Source organism: Bombina bombina, chromosome 5 (genome assembly GCF_027579735.1).
Source record: "Bombina bombina isolate aBomBom1 chromosome 5, aBomBom1.pri, whole genome shotgun sequence".
Lineage (NCBI taxonomy): Eukaryota > Metazoa > Chordata > Amphibia > Anura > Bombinatoridae > Bombina > Bombina bombina.
The window spans coordinates 1,137,359,088-1,137,380,546 of NC_069503.1; the positions used below are offsets into that span (position 1 = coordinate 1,137,359,088).

The 21,459-nt window shown below is 38.4% G+C and overlaps 1 protein-coding gene across 1 annotated transcript in view; it reads right to left on the reverse strand.

Annotated features, from left to right (window-relative positions):
• Nucleotides 1-21,459, reverse strand: part of LOC128661190 (ranBP-type and C3HC4-type zinc finger-containing protein 1) — a gene marked incomplete in the record, with an annotated part of 490,387 nt that overhangs the window by 371,971 nt on the left and 96,957 nt on the right. Inside the window, 1 exon segment of the mRNA XM_053715433.1 lies at nt 14,265-14,436. Coding sequence (XP_053571408.1) covers nt 14,265-14,436 — 172 coding nt within the window.

Below are 21,459 nucleotides of genomic sequence, written 5' to 3' on the forward strand. Positions count from 1 at the left end.
CGGTGCATCCCTAGTATTCTTTATTTAGTTCTGTGTAACAGAATCAGATTTAACGTTTTTTTGTTTTTTTACCAATTATCCAAATAAGTATAGTCCTAGAAAACTATTATTATATGCAAAACAGTAAGTCAAGAAATTAACTCAAACAGCAGCTCTAGGCTGGCATCAAATTTGAAATGTTACACAATAATTTTACCAAAAATAAAAGGCAAAAAAAAACAAAACCGAAACATTTTCGGCAGAAACGTTTCTGCGGCCGAAATTTCGGTGCATCCATACATACTATTATAAACAACTTCCCAATTTAGTTCTATTATCTAATTAGTTTTATTCTCTTGTATCCTTTGCTGAAAAGCATACATAGGTAGGCTCACAAGCAGCAATGCCGTACTGGGAGCTAAACGCTGATTGGCAGCTGCACATATATGCATTTTGTCATGGGCTCACCCAATTTGATCAGCTAGCTCCCAGTAGTGCATTGCTGTGCCTTCAACAGAAGATACCAAGAGAATGAAGCACATTTTATAATATAATCAAGTTGTTTAAAAGTGTATGCTCTGTCTGAATCATGAAAGAAAAATTGTGGGCTGAATGTCCCTTTAATGCTGAGAAGATGAACTGCTCCTGGATGCAAAAACACCACTCGTACCCCAAACATACATCGCCCATAAAATGACATTACTTAGAATGCCACAGAGTGCATACGCAATGGTGATATGGTGATCAAACAGCCAAATACAACTGCAGTAAAATGAGGTAGCACAAAATAAGAAGAAAACTCATCCATTGCAAGGCTAAATTTAACTGCAGAAAATCTCTAGGAATATTCTGCATTTCACAAACGACCAGCCTAGGGACAGAACTGTATGCGAGACAAATACAATCTCAAATATAAGGATTAGATAAGTGGGGTGATTCAAGCTAAATTTGTGGCAGACAGGCCATAGTAGATGAGGTTGAAAAAAAGATCGAAGTCCATTGTCAGGAGGAAGGCAATCCCCTCCAATTATTCAGGACTGAAACCCAGTGGCAGGAGACACAGACAACAGAGTAAGAGTGGTCAGACAATTCCGTAGTCAGGACAGGTAGAAGTACACATATTTGTAAAGTGCTTTGAGTCTCACAGGGAGAAAAGCGCTATATAAATCGCAAATTATTATTATTATTATATTACACATAGTCAGAGGAATAAGCCAAAGTAAAAAAAATCAGGAAGTCAAAAATATTTGAAGGGAAAAAAAAGGGACTCAGAAAGAGGTATCCGGAAACAAAGCTTGGTCTCTGCAAACAGGCAGAATAACTGGGTTAGGGAAAGTGCCTGGCTTATAAAGCCTGCAAGAACAAGGAACACCCTCATCACCCTGACAACCAGGGAGCATCAGAATCAGGTGGCCAATAAAACCCCTGTTAAGAGGAGGGTGTGTCCTCTAGACACTCCCCGCGTTGATCCGGTGTCCTGAAGGCAACGCACACTCCCGTTGCATGCACGTCCCGGGAACCCGCGATTTTACAAGTGTGGGTACAAGTGCGCACGCACACGTGAACTCACACACAGCCAGCAATGTGAGGAGGTCGAGCAGACACCCGGCACCAAGGTAAAAGGATTCCTCCCTGTCCTATGACAGTGCCTCCCACCAAGACTCGATCTCCGGTCGCAAACCTGAGAAGGCCGATTAGGAGGTCTCCAATGGAAAGCTCTAACTTAGGTATCAGCATGGAGACTATCCACAGGCTCCCAGAAATGTTTCTCAGGACCATACCCGTTACAGTGGGCTAGATATTCCAATCTACCATGTCTCCGTCTAGAATCCAGGATCTCCTGTACCTCATAGTCATCATTGTCCTGTACTCTTATTTGTGGAGGAGGAGTGACTTCACGCCAGAAAAAGAACTCTTATGCCAAAGTTTAAAGAGGGAAAACATGAAAGACAGTATGTATTTTGTACTGAGAATGAAGACTCAGTTGGACAGTCTTGGAGTTGATGATCTTAGATACAGAAAAGGGGCATATATTACAAGGACCCAACTTCTTGGAAGGGCAAGAAAGGTGTAAATGACATGTAGATAGCCATACTTTGTCTCCAATCCGATAGCTAGGTGCAGGAGTTCTTCTTTTGTCTGCTTGATGTTTTTGTTGAGCTTGATAACTTATTAGTTGTTGAATTAGTTTTCATAAGTGTGCACTGAGATACCATAAACGGTGGGAAACTTTAGGTACAGGAATGGCAGAAGGTAGATCGGGCAGAGTGTTAGGATGATATCCATAATTAGAAAAGAAGGGTGAACGCTTACTGGATAAACTTTTATGGTTGTTGTATGCAAACTTCGCCAAGGGAAAAAGATCAAACCAATTATCCTGTAGATAAGAAGAAAAAATCTCAAGTACTGTTCGAGTGTGTCATTGGTTCTGCCTGGCCATTGCATTGAGGGTGGTAAGCGGAAGAAAGACCATGAGAAATGCGTAAGCCACGACAAAAGTGAGTCCAGAATCTTGAGGTAAACAGAGTAACGCAATCAGAAACTATAGTACGAGGTACTCCATGGAGACGAAACACATATTGCAAAAACAAATCTGAGGCTTGTTGTGCGGTAGGAACATTGGGTACAGGAATAAAGTGTGCCATTTTGGTGCATCTATCAACCCCTAACCATGATTGTGGTATAACCCTTGGAAGGAGTCAAGTCCACAATAAAATCTATGGATATATCTCTCCATGGTTGCGTAGAGATGGGTAATGGCTGTAACAATCCGGCAGGTTTCTGGTTGGAGTGTTAACAACATGCACATACCGAACAGGATTGTACAAAGGAACGTACATCTTTAGGCAAAGAGGGCCACCAAAAGTGGCATGGTATTAATTCAGTGGTGTTTTGTACTCCACGATGTCCAGTCATAGGATTGTCATGATGCAAATGAAGTACCTTCAAACGGTGGCTAGCAGGAACATATATCTGGGGCTAATGAAATAGAAGATCTTGAACCACTAGGAGATGTGTGGCTTCTGCTGGAACCTTAGAACTAAATTTGCGAATTGTGTGAATCTTCTATAGAAGTTTGCGAATCCCATAAACTGTTGAACCATTTGTTTTCTTTTGGGAATGAACCAATCGATAATGGCTTGTATTTTCTTACGGTCCATTTCAATGTGAACTGGAGACAACACATACCCAAGGAATTCAACAGAATTTACTTAAAATGTTTTTTTCTAGTTTTCCTTATAATTGATGTTGTCGTAATCGCGTCAATACCGTCTTTAAATGTTCATGCTCAACAAGGGATGTAGAAAAGATGAAGATGTCGTCTTGGTAAGCAACAAGAAAGGTTATCTAATATATATCAAAATATATCGTTAATGAGATGTTGGAAGGTGGCCGGGGCATTATACAACCCGAAGGGCATAACGGTGTATTTGAAATGCCCAAAGCGCGAACCGAAGGCCGTTTTCCACTCATGTCCGTCTTTCACTCTTACCAGATTATAGGCTCCCCTAAGGTCTATTTTTGTAAATACCTTGGCGTCTAACTCTATCCAGCAGTTCAGGTATTAATGGAAGGGTATTTGTTTTTTACCGTAATGGCATTAAGAGCTTGATAATCAACACAAGGCCAGAGTCCTCCATATTTTTTCCCCTACCAAAAAATATGCCAGCACCCACTGGCGAGATGGAGGGTCTTATGAACGCTTTGGCAAGATTTTCTTTGATGTATTCTTTCAGATACTTCGACTCAGGTTCGGACAGAGAAAAGATATGTCCAAAGGGAAGAGGAGCTCCAGACAACAATTCAATGGGGCAATCGTAAGATCTGTGTGGGGGTAATTTGTCAGCTCCTTTCTTCTCGATTACATCCGAGAATTCTTTATATTTCGACAGAAGACTTGATGATTCTGAAGTAAGTAAAAGGACTGAGGAATGAGACGTTTGCAGACAGGTACTAATAAAAAAAGGTGGAGGAAAAGGATACTTTGCCAGTTTTCCAATCCACAGTTGGGTTATGCTTTTTTAACCAGGTTATACCTAAGATCACAGGAAACAGTGGGGAAGGTACGATATCCCAGATGATCTCCTCTTGATGTTGATTCCCTATCTGGATCGATATTGGAAGAGATTCCAGAGTAGCAGGACCTGTTCTAAGGGTACTGCCATCTACCATGTGAAGTAAAGAAGGGAGCTCATTTTGGTGGGTTGGTACTTGCAGTTGAACGGCAAGTGTTGAATCCAGAAAACAACTGCTTGCACCAGATTTCAGGAGGGCTGTCAACTCAATGGATTTTTTTCCCAGCTGAAAGGTAATAGGAATAGTGAGATGAGTAGTGTTAGGAATAGAAGGAAGCTTAGGGCTGATCATATAAGACAGAGACATACAAGACAGAGACATACCAGACTGATGCCTTGATGGACAATCTTATAAGACATGACCAGATTTAGCACAGTAGAGACATTCATTTGCTAGAACCTTTGATGAGATATTATAAATCTCTTGCCCAAATTCTCTTAAGAATGCCTTTCTCTGCCTTTTTTGTTCTTTTGCTCTATGTGCCACTCCTCCTCTACATCCTCTTCCTCGTTTGATAGCCCTCTTTTCGGTCTCCTGTTCCCTCCCAGAGGAGTGCCCTCTATGCGATATCCTAACAAAACGGTCCTGCACTTGATCTTTTTTGTGAAGAAAATACCCCCCTATATGATTGCCATGTGATCTCCTACCATCACCTGATCTCTCTGCCCCCATATTGCTATTCCAATTAATTTCCTTAGGTCTGTCTTTTCCATTTTAATGGATTTCGTGACAGTTATTTGTAAATTTCGTATTAATACTGCACATTATGTATGCTATATCTGCGACATATACATTATAGAGACAAAAATGTATATAAGGGGCTCACGTGTCAACATCACACGGAACTGTTATAAATCATCTGTACGCTAGATGACCGATCGGGTTCTGAAGGCAATTAGAGACATTTCATCAGGCACCTGGTGACGTCACGCATAGCCTCCGAACTGTGACGTTAGTACCCTTCAGATTGGTGAGGATCCGTTGCCGGCAACACAGGCTTTGCCAATCGGAAGGAGGGACCTACTATGGAATTTTAGACCGTGCCTTAAATATCCCTCAACGCGATAGCTGGCAACTGTGTTCACAGATGAGCAAGATTGTGGGATATAAAAAGCGCTCCAGCGTGTAGAAGGAGTCACCTGCATTAATGTCTATCACATATCGCATACTGTTTGAGGTTACGTTTGTGAGTTTGATCTTTTGCTTATTTAATAAATTATATTTTATCTTGATATACTGCACCATGATGGTATTTTTCTCCCTTTTGCGCTCCATGTTCTGTTGTTTCTAGCTGCTAGTATATTATTAGCCGTAGATGCCGCTGCCCTGCATTGTCCACCCATCTTTAGCTTGTTATCTATTACTACTCCCAAATCCCTTTACTCCTCTGTTTGGTTAAGACGAATCCCATTTAAATAATACATTGCCTGCTTATTTTTTACTTTGAAAATGCAGAACCTTGTATTTTCCCGTATTAAATCTTATTTACCTGCCCATACTTCTAATTTTTGCAGGTCACCTTGTAATGCTTGTTCATCAGCGCTGCGTAATATGTTGGATCTTCATAAATAAAAGTATAATAATAATCCTGCTCTAACCTAATGACTTTACACAACTTTGTATCATCTGCAAAAATAGAGATGTTGCTATTTAATCCTTGCTCCAAGTCATTAATAAAAATATTAAAAAGACATGGGTTCGATTTATCAAGCCTTCTCCTACCTTACGACTGCAGGTTCTCACAAGAGAACCTGCCGTCAGTATTTATCAAGCAGCGGTCATCAGGCTGCTGCTTCCCTAACCTCTCGTCCATCTCTTAGGTGGAGAATTTCAATCTCCCTGGTCTCGTCAGAGCGGGGAGATTAACAGCTCCTGCCCTCGTGATTGGCTGTGCACGGGCGGTGTTGCACGGGAGTGCAACATAGCGCTTGCATGAAATGGTAAATTCCGGCAGTGATTTGCTGCCCGCCAGAGGCGAGCTGGGGTAGACAGGGGTGAATATGTACGCCCCTGTCCGCCCTCGCTTGATAAATGAGCCTCATGTATGTACTAGAAATAGCAGTGGTATCAATAAAACCTGCAGTCTGACCTAATCATCTCCAAGGCCAAGCATAAACAAGCATGGGGAATGGGGATAATTTCCTCCTTATGCATAGACTTGTACAGTGTTCTCCCCAGGACCTATTTAACAGGCACACCACATGGCTGCTTTTACTGACCAACCTGCTAAAATTTAAGCAAATATTAAGCTAAAATTAGTTAATATTAAACGTTTCAATGTTTGCACAAACTATTAATGAATCAAATTATGTTAAATTGTGCAATTATAAATAGCAGAAAAAGTATTAAACTGCCCCAGTCCAGCTACTTCATAATCCCATCCAGCACTAGCAGCTGCAAGGCGCAGGCTACAGAAACCAATTAACCCCTTCTCTGATCTCTTTATTGCATTTTATAATAAACGTCATTTATTTTTGTATGGAGGCCAATACATGTATCTGCTTTTGGAGGTCTCCCCCCACCACCCTTTTTATTAAAGGGACACTGAACCCAAATTTTTTCTTTTGTAATTCAGAAAGAGCATGCAATTTTAAGCAACTTTCTAATTTACTCCTATTATCAATTTTTCTTCGTTCTCTTGCTATCATTATTTGAAAAAGAAGGCATCTAAGCCTTTTTTTGGTGTCAGTACTCTGGACAGCACTTTCATATTGGTGGATGAATTTATCCACCAATCAGCGAGGACAACCCAGGTTGTTCACCAAAAATGGGCTGCCATCTAAACTTACATTCTTGCATTTCAAATAAAGATACCAAGAGAATGAAGAAAATTTGATAATAGGAGTAAATTCGAAATTTGCTTAAAATTTCATGCTCAATCTGAATCACGAAATAAAATTTTTGGGTACAGTGTCCCTTTAAGGACGCGCGGGTACAAACACGTTAAAGCACATTGAAAGACAATTACAGCAATTCTGCTTTCCACAACATAAACAATGAGAACATTGCAGAATCTAACAGCACAATGATAGAAAGATGTCAAATGCCTATCAATTTGCTCTCATATTAGTATAGTGCACTGGTTCTCAAACCTGTCCTCAGGCCACAGTTTGAGGATATCTGAACTGGAGCACAAGTGAATAATTAGCTGGATTCATTTGAGTAACTTTCATTATGTGATGATTATTATTACTATTATTACTATTATTATTACTATTATTATTATTATTACTATTATTATTATTACTATTATTATTATTACTATTACTATTACTATTACTATTACTATTATTATTACTATTATTACTATTACTATTATTACTATTACTATTATTATTATTATTATTAGAGATCATTCCTTTCTGTTAAATGGGATGTACACTGAGCGCCTACTGTATAAAAGACCCTTAGCTCTAATATATTGACCCCTAGCGGTCAGAAGTGTATGGAGAATCAGAAGAAATAATATCAAAGCGCCAAACAGCACTGGCAGGGTCTGGGTGGTTTACTTTGAGTGTTAATCAAGTATGAGTTTTTAGAACAATGTAACGTTTAAGACACTTTATTGCAATAAACAATTTAAAACAATATAAAAATATATATAAAACAATGTTGGTTTAAAACAATGTTACATTAAAAACAAATAATCAAGGATCCAAGATTTTACAAGGGATGACAAAAATACAATACAATGATTGTGTAGAAAGAAGAAGTCGATAGTGTCAGCCTATGGGCGGGATACAGCAGTGTAGTATGTAACTGATGTCTGTAGATGAGGGGTGTTTACCTTGTATTAAAAAGGTGTGTTCCTAATGTTGAAAAGCATATACAATAGATAAGCAGATTGGTGGAAAATATGTGTCAAAATCAAAATCGTGATTTTACAAAGGAAAAAATGTAAACTTGACAAATAAACAATTAATGAAAATTGTGAAAAAAACTGCTAAAAAAAAAGGATAAGCAGAGAACAGTGTTTCAAAATGTTTCCCAAAAGAAAGTCCAAACTTTGTTCGTGAAAGTGTCAATAAAAAGTGGATCAATAGTTTCCACAAATAGTGAAAAATATATCCAGTGGGGTGCAAAAAAAATGATAAAAAATGTATCCGGTGAAAAACGATTGAGCAAGTGGTAAAAAAGGAAGTCTGTTCTAATTGGTGTTGGTTAGTCACACAATCCAAACAAATGTTAAAAGTGGGTGTGGGAGTTGTTCCTCCAAAGTTGAGGGAACTAGTGTGTCTTCGAAAATAGATACAACTTGTTGCAGATGAAAGTCTTTCTGCCAAAAAGAAAAATAACAATAGTGTAGATGGTTTTTATAAAATTAATAATATCAAAATATCACTCACCAGTCGACGCGTTTCGGTCATCCACTGACCTTTATCAAGACTCAGGAGTCTTGATATTATTAATTTTATAAAAACCATCTACACTATTGTTATTTTTCTTTTTGGCAGAAAGACTTTCACTTTTTTACATTTTTTCCTTTGTAAAATCACGATTTTGATTTTGACACATATTTTCCACCAATCTGCTTATCTATTGTATATGCTTTTCAACATTAGGAACACACCTTTTTAATACAAGGTAAACACCCCTCATCTACAGACATCAGTTACATACTACACTGCTGTATCCCGCCCATAGGCTGACACTATCGACTTCTTCTTTCTACACAATCATTGTATTGTATTTTTGTCATCCCTTGTAAAATCTTGGATCCTTGATTATTTGTTTTTAATGTAACATTGTTTTAAACCAACATTGTTTTATATATATTTTTATATTGTTTTAAATTGTTTATTGCAATAAAGTGTCTTAAACGTTACATTGTTCTAAAAACTCATACTTGATTAACACTCAAAGTAAACCACCCAGACCCTGCCAGTGCTGTTTGGCGCTTTGATATTTTTCTTCTGATTCCTTTCTGTTAAGCCCATAACATCACCAGCAACCAACTTTTAAATGTCTCTTCTCTCTCTTCTCTCTCCTCGTACGCTAGATTTTTCTTTACATAATGTTTTGTAAGTGACCCATTTTATACTGCCCATCTAGGAGTGTTTTTGTAACAATGTATAGTTTTGCTTATTTTTTTTTTTAAGAACATTGTGCTGATTTTCAGACTCATAACCAAGCACCACATTGCCTAATGTATACTCGTGTTTGCAGGCTTCTGTTTGTTATCTGTCTTTTCATATGCACGGGAGGTGGGGGGTGTCTGCTCTTTTTGTTTACCCAGACCCTTTCAGTAGGTGTCCCAGACTACCTGATCAACAGTGCTAAACTGGTAACTTCTATGTAAGTTTTTGAAATGTTTTATACAGTTTTTTTTCTGCATATTCTTTATAGTAGTGTCCATTACATGCAGTTATATGAAAATTGATGTATACTGTCTCTTTAATCGCGTGCTTTTTAATTAGCTTTTCACAACAGGAGATTACTAGTTCATGTGAGCCATATAGATAACATTGTGTAGAACACTGCACTATTTGGCTAAAATACAAGTCAATAGATAAGTCAGTGTCGTGTGATCAGGAGGCTGTCAGAAGATGTTTAGATAAAAAGTAATCCCAAAGGTAAAAAGTATATTAATATAACTGTGTTGGTTGTGCAAAACGGGAATGGGTAATAAAGGGATTATCTATCTTTTTAAACATTAAAAATGATATTGTAGACTGTCCCTTTAAACGTAGAAATAATAATGGCTAATAATAATTTCACTTTCACAACCAACACACTCATTGTAAGAAATGTATTGAATTAAATATAAGCACAGGAATCCATGAGCAGCGCAGAAGGCACAGTGGGTTACAGAATTAAAGAGTCTTATATCCAGCAGTAGGGGTTTTGGTCCCTGTACAAATTAAAAGGTATAAGAAAGTGAAAATTAAACTCGCATTGATCAGATAGAGCAGGTCATTTTATGGTAGTTTTAAATTCTCCTCTCTATTCAAATGTACTTTGTTCTCTTTGTATCTGTTGTACAAAAAGTACATATTCTATACTACTGGGAGCAAGCAGCTGATTGGTAGCTACACACATCTTCTTGTCATTGGCTCACCACATGTGCTGAGCAAGCTCCCAGTAGTGCATTGCTGCTCTGGAGCTGACTTTAACTATGTATTTAATCAATTTGCAGTAGTTGGTTATATACAAGCAATAGTGCAATAATAAAATCCTGTAACTAATACATGCATGTTTTTTGCACGTTTATATCCCTTATTATTTAAATGGAAAGTTAGGTCAAAATTGTAACGTGCATGAGTGCATTTCAGTTTTAAATTAAAATAATTTTTGCAATATAATTCCATTAGCAAAAATGCTTCTAGTAAAAGTTATTCCGGTCTTTTAGCAGCATACGCACCTATGCTACGAGGATCTGTGCACCAGTATTCTAGCTCCGAGAACTGGTGGTGATGTGTATTGTATCCGTGAAGACATCATTTGTGTCATACAAGCCCCTGCTGACTCTCTGCTTGAATACTGGTGCATGGCCCTCACAGGATATCTGCATATGCTGCTAAAAAAACAGTAATCATTTTTACTAGAAGAATTTTTCCTAATGGAAGTAAACTACAAAAATGCTTCTATTTAAATTGAAATGCACCCATTAATATTTTACTTTTGACCTTGTTATTTTTTTAAGTTCCATAACAAGCAAGTAACCCCCAAGGATAAACCCTGGTAACATTTTATAAAAAGTGCTATACAAATAAATAATAATAAAAGAACATTTTTTGGAGCTGTTATTGCCAAGTGGGCATATTAAACTTTATTAATGTTTAGGACTTCCAGTGGGCGGCCTAAGATGGCCTTTGACAAATATTATTCTGCATTAGTCATCTGTAGCATCTCTAGAGGCTGTATTTGTTTGCCATCCATTCCTCCCTTGGCAAAGCATTCTGCCTAGGTCAATGCCAGGATCAAGATTTTATATCTCTTGGCCGCCGAGGAGTCAATTAGTTATAGTGTCACCGTCAGGTTATGCAACACAACCATGTGTGCGGCCAGGTCTGTGTACTTGTCTGCACTTTCATATGGCAGAATATGTAACTACTTTACAAGACGCACTCTACTGCCTCAACAGCAGAGCGCACTTCCTGGAAACAAACCGAAATCATGACTGATCAGGCTTCAGTTGTTGCGGAAATAACACGGTTGCTGTTACTGACTTTTGGCGACCGTTTCCCGCCACTGTGAGGCCTCACATATTGAGATGGGTAAAGCAACAAAACGGCTTACTATAGAGTCTCCTGGAGGGGGGGCTCCTCTCTGTACAAATCAGGATAAGACATTAATTTATACTCCTGCACCTCAGGATTCTCACATTGTACACCGTGTAAACGAGCGCAGCCTAGCCTACAATATGTTTTGTTTGTGTATATATATATATATAAAAAAATAGGGAGCTTAAGTTGACCTTAAAGGGATATGAAACCTACAAATTTTCCTTTGTGACCTAGACAGAGCACATCATTTAAAAAATTGCTTTGTTCTCAAGAAATTATTTGTTGAAGAAATACCTAGGTAGGTAGGAATAAGTGCTGCCATCTAGTGCTCTTGCAATTGGATAACATTATTGAAAAACGTCTCCCATATAGTGCTCTAGATATGGGTCAGTTCCTAAGCATACACACCTTCTTTAAAAAAAAAAGATAACAAGAGAACAAAGAAACTGATAATAAAAGTAAATTAGAAAGTTGTTTAAAATCGCATGTTCTGAATCATGAAAGAACAATTTGGGGTTTCAAATCCCTTTTTACGGTGTGATTGAGTAATGACTCGCTCTCTCTGTTAAACAATAAGCTTCTTCCTCACATTGAGTTGTTGCTCTTCATCCATTAAAGGGATAGGAAAGTCAAAATTAAACATTCATGATTCAGACAGAGCCGGTCACTTTATGACACTTTTAAATTCACTTCTGTTTTCATAAGTGCTTTGTTCTCTTGGTATCCCTTGTTGAAAAAGATTACGCACATATCATACACTAGTGGGAGCTGCTGCTAATTGGTCCCTGCACACATTTGTCTTTTGTGATTGGCTGACTAGATGTGTTCATCTTGCTGCCAGTAGTGCAATGCTGTTCCTTCAGCAAAGGATAACAAAGGAACAAAGCAAATTTGATAATGGAAGTACATTTTAAAGTTGTTTAAAATACTATGTTCTATCCAAATCCACGAAAGAAAACATTTTCTTTCATGATTCTGATAGAAAATACAATTTTACAAAAGTTTCCAATTTACTTCAATTGTCCAATTTGCTTTGTTGTCTTGTTATTATTTGTTGAAGAGATATCTAGCTAGGTAGCGTGCACATGTTTAGAGCACTACATGACAGGAAATCGTGCTAATGTATAACTGCTGCAGAGACGTGCACGCTCCTGAACTTACCTTCCTGCTTTTCAACCAAGGATAACAAGAAAATGAAGAAAATGTGATAACAGAAGTAAATTGTATGTCCTAACCATAAAAAGACAGCTTTTGTAGGAAACATAGACAGTGGCTCTAATTAAGTAAATTATTGCCATAAATGACAAACGAAACTAAACAATTGCACTAACGATTCTTGTTTTCTATCAATCATATGGGATAGTGGAAGTCGGAAGCTAGTGAACCTTTATATTGTTCTCTTTATATAGCGCGTGCTCTTCTCTCTTTATATAGCGCGTGCTCCTCTCTCTTTATATAGCGCGTGCTCCTCTCTCTTTATATAGCGCGTGCTCCTCTCTCTTTATATAGCGCGTGCTCCTCTCTCTTTATATAGAGCGTGCTCCTCTCTCTTTATATAGAGCATGCTCCTCTCTCTTTATATAGAGCGTGCTCCTCTCTCTTTATATAGAGCGTGCTCCTCTCTCTTTATATAGAGCGTGCTCCTCTCTCTTTATATAGCGTCTGCTCTTCTCTCTTTATATAGCGCCTGCTCCTCTCTCTTTATATAGCGCCTGCTCCTCTCTCTTTATATAGAGCGTGCTCCTCTCTCTTTATATAGAGCGTGCTCCTCTCTCTTTATATAGAGCGTGCTCCTCTCTCTTTATATAGAGCGTGCTCCTCTCTCTTTATATAGAGCGTGCTCCTCTCTCTTTATATAGAGCGTGCTCCTCTCTCTTTATATAGAGCGTGCTCCTCTCTCTTTATATAGAGCGTGCTCCTCTCTCTTTATATAGAGCGTGCTCCTCTCTCTTTATATAGAGCGTGCTCCTCTCTCTTTATATAGAGCGTGCTCCTCTCTCTTTATATAGAGCGTGCTCCTCTCTCTTTATATAGAGCGTGCTCCTCTCTCTTTATATAGAGCGTGCTCCTCTCTCTTTATATAGAGCGTGCTCTTCTCTCTTTATATAGCGCGTGCTCTTCTCTCTTTATATAGCGCGTGCTCTTCTCTCTTTATATAGCGCGTGCTCTTCTCTCTTTATATAGCGCGTGCTCTTCTCTCTTTATATAGCGCGTGCTCTTCTCTCTTTATATAGCGCATGCTCTTCTCTCTTTATATAGCGTGCCGTGCTGTTTATATTGCGTGTTGTTCTATATTCATCCAGACCTACAGCGACAGTTACAAATCAGACTTGAATAACAATAAAAGCCACCTTTTGCTGAACCTGTATAAAACTGAGTGGTAACTTTAGGCTATAAGTCTTATATGAGATAAGACGGTGACAAACTCTTATTTAGTGAATGCTGCGCTGTAATATTTGCACACGCTGTAATCAACAGTATGAAATATAGAACAAAAAATCCCCAATTATTTTAAAAGGATAAAAACTTTATTCCTTTAATTAAAAAACAAAGTTCCATATCTAAACAAACATACTTGACTGGAGAAGTCTTGGTTTAACATTAAAGGGATATGAAACCCAATTTTTTTTTTCTTCATGGTTTAGAAAGAGCATGCCATTTTAATCAACTTTCCGATTTACTTCTATTATCTAATTTACTTCATTCTCTTGATATACTTTGTTGAAAAGCATATTTAAATAGGCTCAGAAGTTGCCGATTGGTGGCTGCACATAGATGTCTCGTGGGATTGGCTCACGCATGTGCATTGCTATTTCTTCAACAAAGGATATCTAAAGAATGAAGTCAATTAGATAATAGAAGTAAATTGGAATAATGCTTAAAATTTTATTCTCTACCTGAATCATGAAAGACAAATTTTAAATGTTATGTCCCTTTACTCAATGTGTTTCTGTACTGAAAAAGTTAGCAGAAGTTACCTACCTTTTAGAACTTCTCTGAGACAGCTGCTTACAACATTCCACCACTGCAGCGCATCGTGCTCGCTCTCAAAGTGAAAGATCATGGGACAACCAGGCTTCCCCGGAACGCTGAGCTCATGGCTCCTACTGCACCGTGTTGTGTAATTTACATCTTTCAGCTTAAATTCTGCAATCTAGAGAAGAAAAAGTATTTTACAAAAGATTATTTTACAGACACATACTCAAGTTTACAGAAAAGCACTAATAGGAAAAGCATCCCATTTTTTAAAACCTGCAAGAAACAAAAGGAACAAAAAACAATAAAATCCTTAAAAATAATCCTGTGAATGCGGACTTCAGAACATTCTGCACGTCCCATGAAATATATAAAATATCTCATTAACGCTGTACTATGACCTTATAGTGTGTGTGTGTGTGTGTGTGTGTGTGTATGTATATATATATATATATATATATATATATATATATATATATATATATATATAGTTTTATGCAAAAGTTTAGGCACCCCTGACAATTTTCATGATTTTCATTTATAAATAATTGGGTTTGGATCAGCAATTTTATTTTGATCTATCAAAGGAAGGACACAGTAATATTTCAGTAGTGAAATGAGGTTTATTGGATGAACAGAAAATGTGCAATATGCATCCAAACAAAATTAGACAGGTGCATACATTTGGGCACCCTTGTCATTTTGTTGATTTGAATACCTATAACTAGTACTGATTAATGGGAACACACAATTGGTTTGGTGAGCCCATTAAGCCTTGAACTTCATAGACAGGTGTATCCAATCACGAGAAAAGGTATTTAAGGCTGCCAATTGCAAATTGTTCTCTTTGACTCTCCTCTGAAGAGTGGCAACATGGGGGCCTCAAAACAACTCTCAAATGACCTGACAACAAAGATTGTTTAACATAATGGTTTAGGGGAAGGCTACAAAAAGCTATTGCAGAGATTTAAGCCGTCAGTGTCCACTGTGAGGAACATAGTGAGGAAATAGAAGACCACAGGCACAGTTTTTGTTAAGACCAGAAGTGGCAGGCCAAGTAAAATATCGGAGAGGCAAAGGATGGTGAGAACGGTCAAAAACAGCCCACAGACTACCTCCAAAGACCTACAACATCATCTTGCTGCAGATGGTGTCACTGTGTATCGTTCAACAATTCAGCGCACTTTGCACAAGGAGAAGCTGTATGGGAGAGTGATGTGGAAGAAGCCTTTTCTGCACACACGCCACAAACAGAGTCGCTTGAGGTATGCAAACGCACATTTGGACAAGCCAGCTTCATTTTGGAAGAAGGTGCTGTGGACTGGTGAAACAAAGATTGAGTTATTTGGTCATAACAAGGGGCGTTATGCATGGCGGCAAAAGAATACAGCATTCCAAGACAAACACTTGCTACCCACAGTAAAATTGGGTGGATGGTCCATAATGCTGTGGGGCTGTGTGGCCATTGTCAGTACAGGGAATCTTGTTAAAGCTGAGGGTCGCATGGATGCCACTCAATATCAGCAGATACTTGAGAATAATGTTGAGGAATCAGTCACAAAGTTGAAGTTACGCCGGGGCTAGATATTTCAACAAGACAAGGACCCAAAACACTGCTCAAAATCTACTCTGGCATTTATGCAGAGGTGCAAGTACAATGTTCTGGAATGGCCATCCCAGTCCCCAGACCTGAATATCATTGAAAATCTGTGGGGTGATTTGAAGCGGGCTGTCCATGCTCGGCAACCATCAAACCTAACTGAAGTAAAGATGTTTTGCAAGGAAGAATGGTCCAAAATACCTTCATCCAGAATCCAGACACTCATTACAGACTATAGGAAGCATCTAGAGGCTGTTATTTCTGCTAAAGGAGGCTCTATTAAATATTATTGCAATATTTCTGTTGGGGTGCCCAAATGTAAGCACCTGTCTAATTTTGTTTGGATCCATATTGCACATTTTCTGCTAAAACCTCATTTCACTACTGAAATATTACCATGTCCTTCAGTTATTGGATAGATCAAAATGAAATTGCTGATCCAAAACACCCAATTATTTATAAATGAAAATCATGGAAATTGTCAGGGGTGCCTAAACTTTTGCATACAATATACATATATATATATATATATATATATATATATATATATATATACATATATATATATATATATATATATATATATATATATATATATATACACACACACATTATATATATATATATATATATATATATATATACACATATATATATATATATATATATATATATATACACATATATATATATATATATATATATACATATATATATATATATATACACATATATATATATATATATATATATACATATATATATATATACACATATATATATATATATATATATATATATATATATACATATATATATATATATACACATATATATATAAAAAGCATCCAAGCAAATGCACTCTCAGGTCTTTTCAAATAGGTTCTTTTAATGGAACGTTTTTGGGGTTCACAACCCCTTCATCAGCATAAACAAACAGTCAAATATCACACAATTTATAGTATGTCAAAATAGTGTCTCACCAAACAGATTTGCTTTCAAAAGTGCGCCAAATACCGAGTGTGGAACGCATCTTGCGTTCCACCGTGATCATGCCAACAGGAAGTGATGTCACTTCCGGTTTCGCGACATGATAGAAACATATAAACATTACTTTGTTTTACAATTAATAACACATTGTGGTGTACCCAAAATTATCAAAGAGGCAATTTAAGAATAGTGCCAACAAACAGAAATGATTGCCAGTGATCTGTACATACAATATTCTAGTGTATATCAATCGTCATCTTAACCGTAACTATGGTTACGAGACATCAATAAGTGATTGAATTTATATAGTGGGAAATTTCACTTGTGCAACAAATATGTACAATGACATGACTGGCTACTAATCTTTTAGCAATATTCTGTGTCATGTCAATTAGCCGCTATGCATGATAATATATACATAGATACGTTAAAAAACAGAAAACTAAATATAAAAATAAACGTAAAACAATGAACTTAAAAAGTGGCTGTTCTTGCTCAGACTCATTATCAAACCATATAGCAATGTGCATTGCCAACTGCAAAGTATATATACTTTATGCAAGCAGTGTATCAAAGAATCGTGTTGCAACATTGTTATGTTGCATGTTGCCCTAAATGTAAACATGTATATAAGAGATGTACTGTGGCTATTTTGCGTACGGTTTGTTATATTAGCATTCAACCTTAGCCTATTTGAAAGTACATCTATATCCCTCAGATATCTAACCCACTGTGACAAATTCACTGAATGATATAATTAAATCTCAAAAGCTTTCAAATTTAGCATATTAGGACAAAGAGCAATATATTGAGTCGTGACCATCATTATTGTACCTCAATTCCTGTATATAGACTAAAGTACCCCAAAGGTTATACATGTACATTATGTGATGTATATATATATATATATATATATATATCAAGACAATATCAAGAGATTAAAATCTTGTGACTCCATAATGATTCAGGTAACAATGTCCAACATATAGATGACCCAATGTGGACACGTAAGGACAGTTCATCTTGGGGCTTCTTGGTGTTATGTCACTAGGTTGGTATAAGTCCCAATTAAAGGTGTAAAGTGCGAAATTGGGTAATTTTACCTTAGAGACCAGGCTTCCACAGCCAAGATGGGGGATAAATTCCTCCACCCTGGTGTGTCGTAAGTCCCCAGTCCACATCGCTCAGAAGAGCCATGGGGCTGGGAGCTACACGTAGCCACAATGACCCTAGGTTATACCCCAAGCATGTAGCACTATCATATACCCTTAGATAAGATTTTTGAAATCTGGGGTGGTGTTTAATCCGCCTGGATGGATAGTCCCCAATTTAAAGATCCATTGGGCTTCCCGTTTGAGTAGTATCTTGCTCCTATCCCCTCCCCGATCAAGCGGGGGTATATGATCGATGAGGACATATCGGATTGAAGATACCGCATGGCCTTGTTTAACACAATGGCGTGCAACTGGTTGGTCAGAATCCCCCTGTTTAAGTGCCGATCTGATTGCGTGCCTATGGTTTGCCATTCGTTCCCGTAACGTGCCTGTGGTTTTACCCACGTAAAAGCAAGAACATGGGCAAAAGAGAAGGTACACCACGTGTGTGGTAGTGCATGTGATGGAATGCTTGATCACGTACCTCCTATTAGTGTGAGGATGATGAAAGGTTTTAGTACTGACCAAACCATTGCACGTAGTGCAGCCCAAACATTTATATGATCCTTTGATGTTTATTTTAGTCCCTGTGGTGTAGCTAGCTCTTTGATCTGTGCGCATCAAGAGGTCTTTGAGGTTAATACCCCTCTTGAAGCCCACCATTGGTTGTACCTGTCTGGTAAATGTTAACTTCGGGTCTGATGTCATAATAGGCCAATGTTGATGTAAGATACGTCCTGTATTCTTGGTAGTTGGGGTAAAAGTAGTGGTCATAATGAGCTTGTTACTCGTGTCCTTCTTGGGTGTGGGCTTGATAAGTTGTTCTTGAGTGAGTGAAGATGCTGCACTCAAGCTTTCTTGGATAATGGAAGGTTTGTATCCCCGCTCACGGAATCTTTCTCCCACTCCAGCCAATTGGGAGACCCCAGTTTGTATCTCTGAATTATTTCTCATGGTTCTCACAAATTGAGATCTGACTATGCCCTTCAAGAGGGCAGGAGGATGACAGCTGTCAGCGCTCAGGATGGAGTTCCGATCGGTTTGTTTGTGAAAAAGGGTCGTGCCCAATTGATGTGTTTTTTTAAACACAGTCAAGTCTAGAAAATTAACGGACTGTCTGTCAACCGTCATTTTGAATTTAACATTGCTTGTGGCCGTGTTAAATGTTTCAAACCAACCTAGTAGTTCCTCCATGGTCCCCCGCCATACCATGAAGATGTCATCAATATATCTGTAATAACATACTACCGCTAGATTGGCAGTGTTCCATAGATACAGATTTTCGAATTGAGACATGTACAGGTTGGCGTACGCGGGGGCCATGGAGGAACCCATGGCTGTGCCAGCTGTTTGTAAATAGAATTTACTCTCGAATCTGAAGTAATTCTTATACAAACAGAATTCGATCAAGGAGAGAAAGAATTTAATTGGTGGACCCTCATAAAGAGGGTTATTGGTAATATGTTCCTCAACAGATTTGAGACCATCAGTGTGTGGAATAATAGTATACAGACTGTTGACGTCCAAACAGACCAACAGGTCATCAGGTTGGACGTCAACAGTCCGTATCTTACGTATGAAGTCCCCTGTATCCATAATGTATGATCTCACCTCCCTGACAACAGGTTGTAGTAAAATGTCCACTAGCTCTGCCACCGGCTGTGTCAAGGAGTCCCTTGCTGACACAATCGGACGGCCAGGTGGATTATCTAGAGTTTTGTGTATCTTTGGGATTGAGTACAGGATAGGTATTTTAGGATAAGTAGTGGTACAGAAATCACGGATATGTTCAGATAGCCAACCTTGTTCAAAACCCATCTGGATCAAAGTGTCCAGTTGAAGTTTGAATCTGGAAGTGGGATCATTAGGTAATACAGAGTAAGTTTGTATGTCTGTCAGCTGAGTCAAAATGTCAGTACGATAATCCTCATAGTTGAGTATCACTATGGCTCCGCCCTTATCGGCGGGCCTAATGACTATACTTGGGTCTTCCTGCAGGGTCTTTATCGCCTGTCTTTCTTCCCTAGACATATTATGTGTCCAAAGGGACTGTTGTCTGGCTGTCTCAAGGTCTTGTGTAACCAGTCTCATAAAAGTTTTGGTACTCGGACTGCTATTGGTTGGTTCAAAGGAGCTGGGGTTTTTACATTGAAGTTCTACCTGTGTCTTAGTTGAACTAGATGTGGAGTTTTGAAAAAACTCTCTTATCTTCAGTGATTTGTTCAACTTATACAGGTCCAATTTTAAATCGAACTCAGAAAGGGCTGTGCTAGGCACAAAAGATAGGCCCCGATTCAAAACTTTGCGTTCACTATCTGATAAACAATGTGTACTTAAATTTATTACTATGTCCTCTGTCGTGGGCGTCTTGGTGGTCGATGTCTTATACCCCGCCCGCCTAATATGGGGTCTATAGTGCCGCCCCCTCCCCGGGAGCGGGTAGTTACCCCTAAAAAATGATGGTTTGGTGTAGAGTGTTCTCTGGATGTATGTGTGGAAAATTGGTTAAGGGGTCTATATGATCCAGGTGGAGTCAGAGAAATATTGCCAGGGTTTCTATCAGTGTCAGAAGACTCTCCCCCACTCGTGTCCACAGTATCAAAGTGGACCCGTCTATTTCTCTGTCTCCTTCTGGTTCTAATGTCTGGTGTTGTGGTTAACCATTTGTAGACTTTCCCTTGTTTGTAGTCCTGATTTACTGTTTCTACTTTCCTGTGATCGAATTCTGTTTGTATAAGAATTACTTCAGATTCGAGAGTAAATTCTATTTACAAACAGCTGGCACAGCCATGGGTTCCTCCATGGCCCCCGCGTACGCCAACCTGTACATGTCTCAATTCGAAAATCTGTATCTATGGAACACTGCCAATCTAGCGGTAGTATGTTATTACAGATATATTGATGACATCTTCATGGTATGGCGGGGGACCATGGAGGAACTACTAGGTTGGTTTGAAACATTTAACACGGCCACAAGCAATGTTAAATTCAAAATGACGGTTGACAGACAGTCCGTTAATTTTCTAGACTTGACTGTGTTTAAAAAAACACATCAATTGGGCACGACCCTTTTTCACAAACAAACCGATCGGAACTCCATCCTGAGCGCTGACAGCTGTCATCCTCCTGCCCTCTTGAAGGGCATAGTCAGATCTCAATTTGTGAGAACCATGAGAAATAATTCAGAGATACAAACTGGGGTCTCCCAATTGGCTGGAGTGGGAGAAAGATTCCGTGAGCGGGGATACAAACCTTCCATTATCCAAGAAAGCTTGAGTGCAGCATCTTCACTCACTCAAGAACAACTTATCAAGCCCACACCCAAGAAGGACACGAGTAACAAGCTCATTATGACCACTACTTTTACCCCAACTACCAAGAATACAGGACGTATCTTACATCAACATTGGCCTATTATGACATCAGACCCGAAGTTAACATTTACCAGACAGGTACA